Genomic DNA, 4804 nt, shown 5'->3' on the forward strand with positions numbered 1-4804 from the left:
ACCATTCTATCTCCCTCAACCTCGAATCGTCACTCCTCACCTGACACTCATAATATTTTGCTAGCTTACATATAAATGCTCTTAAAGTATTTATTTATTTTACTTATTTACCAAATACTAAAAATAAATAACTCATTTATTTATATTTTTTTAAAAATTATTCTCCTACCAAACACCCCCCGAAGTAAAGTCTTAAAGTCGACCGTAAAGACAAATTAGCATCGATGCTGAATTATGAGAAGAGACGAATCCGATCCGTTACATTATTATCTTCCTTAAATAAATATAAATACGGCACTACATAGAAGCACGTATTTATAGTGAGTGCATTGGAATTTTTATTTTTAAATTTTAATTTCTCATTCGGTGTGTCGAGTGCATTGCGTATCTGCATTCAATCACTCCAATGGAAACCCCATTCTCTTTTGTCGATCTTCTTCCCATATTCACTTTAATTTCGTATTAAATGTTGGAAAATATAAGGTCAAAAACAAAATTAAATCAAATCCTCCATATTCAATGAATGCAAATTCAACCTAAATAAAAAAGGCATTCTCACTGAACCACTTCACAACACCATGGATTCCCAATATCCTCTATTCTCCACCATTGTTACTCTCTACACTATCATTTTCATATATTTTCCAACTATTGCTGCTTCTCCACTCATCATTTCAACCTCTGTTCTGTTACTTTCTCTGCTCAGACTCGGTGCAGCTCAGAGAATTTCACAGAAGAAGAACAAAAAACCCGAATCCGAGATCTTATCTTTACAAATTTCGGCTGACTTTGGTGATAGCACCAAGTATGAGAATGATTCGGTGCTTGACCCGGATCCGGACCTGGACCCGATTGATTCCAATGTGGACTCCTCCAATTGTGAAAAGGATTCGGTGTTTGAACCGGATTCGGAACAGAGAATGTTTCATGCCGACGAATCCAGGGTGGACTCAAGTTGTGAAAAGGATTCGGTTCTAGAACCGGAATCGAGACTGTTTCATGGGGATTGCTTTGTGGAGTGGAATGTGAGGGCGCCATTGGAGGTGATATACGAAGCGTATGAAGGAGAAGAAGACGGGGAATATACAGAGGAGAAGAGAGACGAAGAGTTGAGGGTTATTGAGAAGTATGCTTCATTGTCGATGTACTATCCGGAAACGGATACGGACAGTTCGTCGGACGGGGATTCACCGGTCATCGGAAACTGGGATTCGCCGGAGAATGTGTGTTTTCAGTGGGATGACGAAGATAGAGAAGAGTTGATAGAGATTGAATTGGATTGCAAAAGAAATAGCGAAGTGGAGGAAGAGAATTTGATCGAGATTGATCTAAGCCCGGCGAATTTCCCGGTGAGATAACTCGCCGGCGGGAATATAGTGTTGGGTTTTAGTTAACTATAATTAACTAATTTTAACGATAGAAAAAAAAAAAGGCTTTTTTTGGGGTTTTCCATTTTCCACTTTTTTTTACTTCTTTTCTGATTTTAGAAAAAAGCCTAAAAAGAGGTTTAGTGTGTTGTTTTGCGTAATTAAAGTGTGTATTAAGCCCTTAACCCAATGATTTATTGATGTGTTAAATGACCAAAAAGACCTTGCGAGTTTTATTTTTTCTACAAATCAAATCTCTAATTAAACCCTTTATTCATTTGGAGAAGATTCGTATAAAGTTTTGTCATCTTTTCCCTCTCATACAGTTGGACTTTGCCGAAAGAAATGGCATGTGAATTTTCAAAAGTTGCAACTTTAAGAAAGTTCATGAGATTTTTGAATGAAAGGGATTTGACTAGAAAAAGGTTACTTTAATTCATTTCTTCGTTTTTGCTTTTCCATTTTTATGGTTAGGAATTGAGTTGAGTAAAGTAGTTTTCTAAAGGGTATATATATGAATTACTCTCTTCGTTCATTTTTATTTGTCTACTATATTAAAAATAATCGTTTGACAATGTTTGTCCAGTTTAGAAAATCAATAGATAATTTATCCTTTTATTTCTATTTTATTCTAGCTATTAAATCTATTTAATATCTAATACATTTCTCAATGTATTAAAGTTAACATATTCAAAGAATTATTTATTGTTTCTCAAGGTGTATGTTAAGTCAATAGTGGACAGTTATTATTTGACTGAAGAAATATTAATCAACGGGGATATTAGCCAGTAAAATCTAAACAAAATATATCTCAAAATAATAGTAAAGTATTTGATGCAAAAGAGAAAGATATAGTATTAATATGAAAAATATTATCAGTTTTTTATAAGTAAGTCAAATCATCAGAACTTAACTCAGATCATTGTATAGTTGTTTCTATTACTAATAATAATAGTATATTGCTAGATTAAACACTCCTAGCTATCACTATCAAATGATGTCATTTCTGTCTAATTCTTACAATGATTGTTATTTAATTCTCAAGAAAATGTCCTTCTATGTTTACTTAACAATTTAATAAATAAAAAAAGGAAAATTATATATAATAGCAAACTATTAATTCAAATCAAATGATATAACCATAGTTTGATTTAATTGTACCCCATAGCAAATTGTTGCTATTTTGCCTCTCTCACTGGTGAATCTCGCTCGTCACTCTCATTCTCGCTGGGTAGTCTCCTTTGCCTTTCTCTCTTTTATACAAACACAAATGTATAAAATGCGTTTGTGTTTGTATAAAGCGAGAGAAAATTATATATATACATATCTTTTTGTTCCCCTCTCCCATGTCTCGCTCACCACTCTCACTCGCCTCTCTCACTTTATACAAACACAAAAATATACATTGCATTTGTGTTTGTATAAAGCGAGAGAAAATTGTATATACAAATACAAATGCATATATTTTCGTCCTATACATTATGATTATACAAATACGACCCCTGCCCAATTTTCTTTTGTCTTTTTCTCTTTCTCACTTTATACAAACACAAGTTATACAATTGATTCTTTTGTATATGTATATCAAAACAAATTATACAATTGATTCTTTTGTATATGTATATCAAAACAAATTATACGATTGGTTTCTTTTGTATATGTATAGCGAAATATACATATTAATAGCCATAGCAAACATAAAGTTTGCTATGAAGCCCAAATATGCAAACTATAGCTATAACATATAAATATGATTTTTATGTTTGCTATATGTGAAAGTTGCTCAATAAAAAATGCTATAACTCGCAATAGGCTAAAGTACTAGAGTTATAAGTCGATAGGTCTCCGATCCATGAGCTACTTTTGTTCTCCAAGCCCAAGTTTCCTTATTCAGTTGGGCCGGGTTGACCTGTTTGCACAGTATATCCAATTTAGATCAACTTGGACAACTCTCACTCCTTCCATGAAGCTTAAAAAATGATAATAACACTTGGAGTTTGAACTCATAGCTAAATATGTGTAACGTATTAAAATATTTTTTGAAAAGTTGACGATCAAAAATATATTTGAGTTATTCTTTTTTGAGTTTTGTATTTTAATTATTAACTATTCAGTTAGTGGTCAAGTAGAAAAAAGGAACAACAAATAGTTAAGGTGTAAAACCTGTAAAAATGTAATATTTTCAATCATATTTTTAATATTTTTTTTAAATCTTATCATCTTAAATGCGTCATGACTTTTTAGAAAATGTAATATCTTTAATTAATGATAAAATGAAAATGATAAATTTGCAGAGTCTTTAAATATATAAATTTACCAATCTTTTTGGAATGAATAAAAAAAAAGTGTGTGATACAAAATAAAATAGAAAGAATATGAGACTGAACAAAGGAATAACATTTTTGTCTTTTTTTTTTTTATCGAATAAAGTTGAAGAAGCAAATAGAAATGTTGAGGTACCCACTACCCACTAGCTCACATTTTCTTTTTTTCTTTTGTTTTAATTTAATTTGGTCAAGTATTCTTTTGTAAATTATCATCCATCCTATGCCCTTCTTTGGAAATGTTTAAAATACTAATTTATCAAATCTAATACTCTATTTGTTCAATGTTGACTTGACATACCCCTTAAGAAAAATAATAGAGATAATATTATTATTTTATTTTTTGACTTTTTAAATTTAATGTTTTGAGAAATGTGTTAAATGATAAATAGTAGTATTTAATAGCAAGAGTAAAATAAACATAAAATATAATTTTTCTCTTGATTTTTTAAATTAGATAAATATTATTGGATAATTATTTTTAATATACAACTATCGTTGAACGGATGGAATATTGAATTAAGACAGGTTAGAAAAACCCAAACTCTCTTCTTTCTAGAACATGACTGTAATCACTTCATCACCTAGATCTTAGGAAACCCAAATCTGATTTTGCCTTTTATTAAACTTTGAATCTAAAATTCTCCAAGCTGGCGTCATGACTCATGAATACATGAACCTAACTTTTATTTAAATAATTAAAAAAGGAGCTTCACACACAAATAAGAAATTGATTAAAGTACTATTAGATCAAGTGTGGTAGCCGTCAAATGAGACGAGAAGCCAACCTAACCAGTCGGTGATATTCGCATACTTCACGGCTTTTCCTTTCCAAATCAAATCTCTAAAAAGCATGCCAATTAAACGCAACTTTCACGGCCTTTTGACGGTGAGAGCCGCTCTCATGTGCTTTCCATGATTCAACGCTATTTTTCTACCAATCGCGTTAGATGTTGCGTATTAAATAATCATATCAATCGTTATTTTAAAAAACGCAATATATAATTTAAGATGGAAGGAAAATAATTTTTTGTTAAAAATAATCGTGGGGGAAGGACGGAAGGTCCAAGTTGGAACGTGCTGACTTTTGACGGAGACAACAGAGCAAAACTG

The 4804-nt window shown here is 31.4% G+C and overlaps 1 protein-coding gene across 1 annotated transcript; it reads left to right on the plus strand.

Moving 5' to 3' along the window:
• The first annotated feature begins 370 nt into the window (after nucleotides 1–370).
• Nucleotides 371–1929, plus strand: LOC125848106 (uncharacterized). The gene has a single exon (XM_049527911.1). It carries the CDS (start codon nucleotides 579–581, stop codon nucleotides 1356–1358), a length of 780 nt encoding a protein of 259 aa, XP_049383868.1. The 5' UTR covers nucleotides 371–578; the 3' UTR covers nucleotides 1359–1929.
• Nucleotides 1930–4804: the final 2875 nt, after the last annotated feature.

This window comes from Solanum stenotomum, chromosome 12, assembly GCF_019186545.1.
Source record: "Solanum stenotomum isolate F172 chromosome 12, ASM1918654v1, whole genome shotgun sequence".
In the NCBI taxonomy this organism is placed as follows: Eukaryota; Viridiplantae; Streptophyta; class Magnoliopsida; order Solanales; family Solanaceae; genus Solanum; species Solanum stenotomum.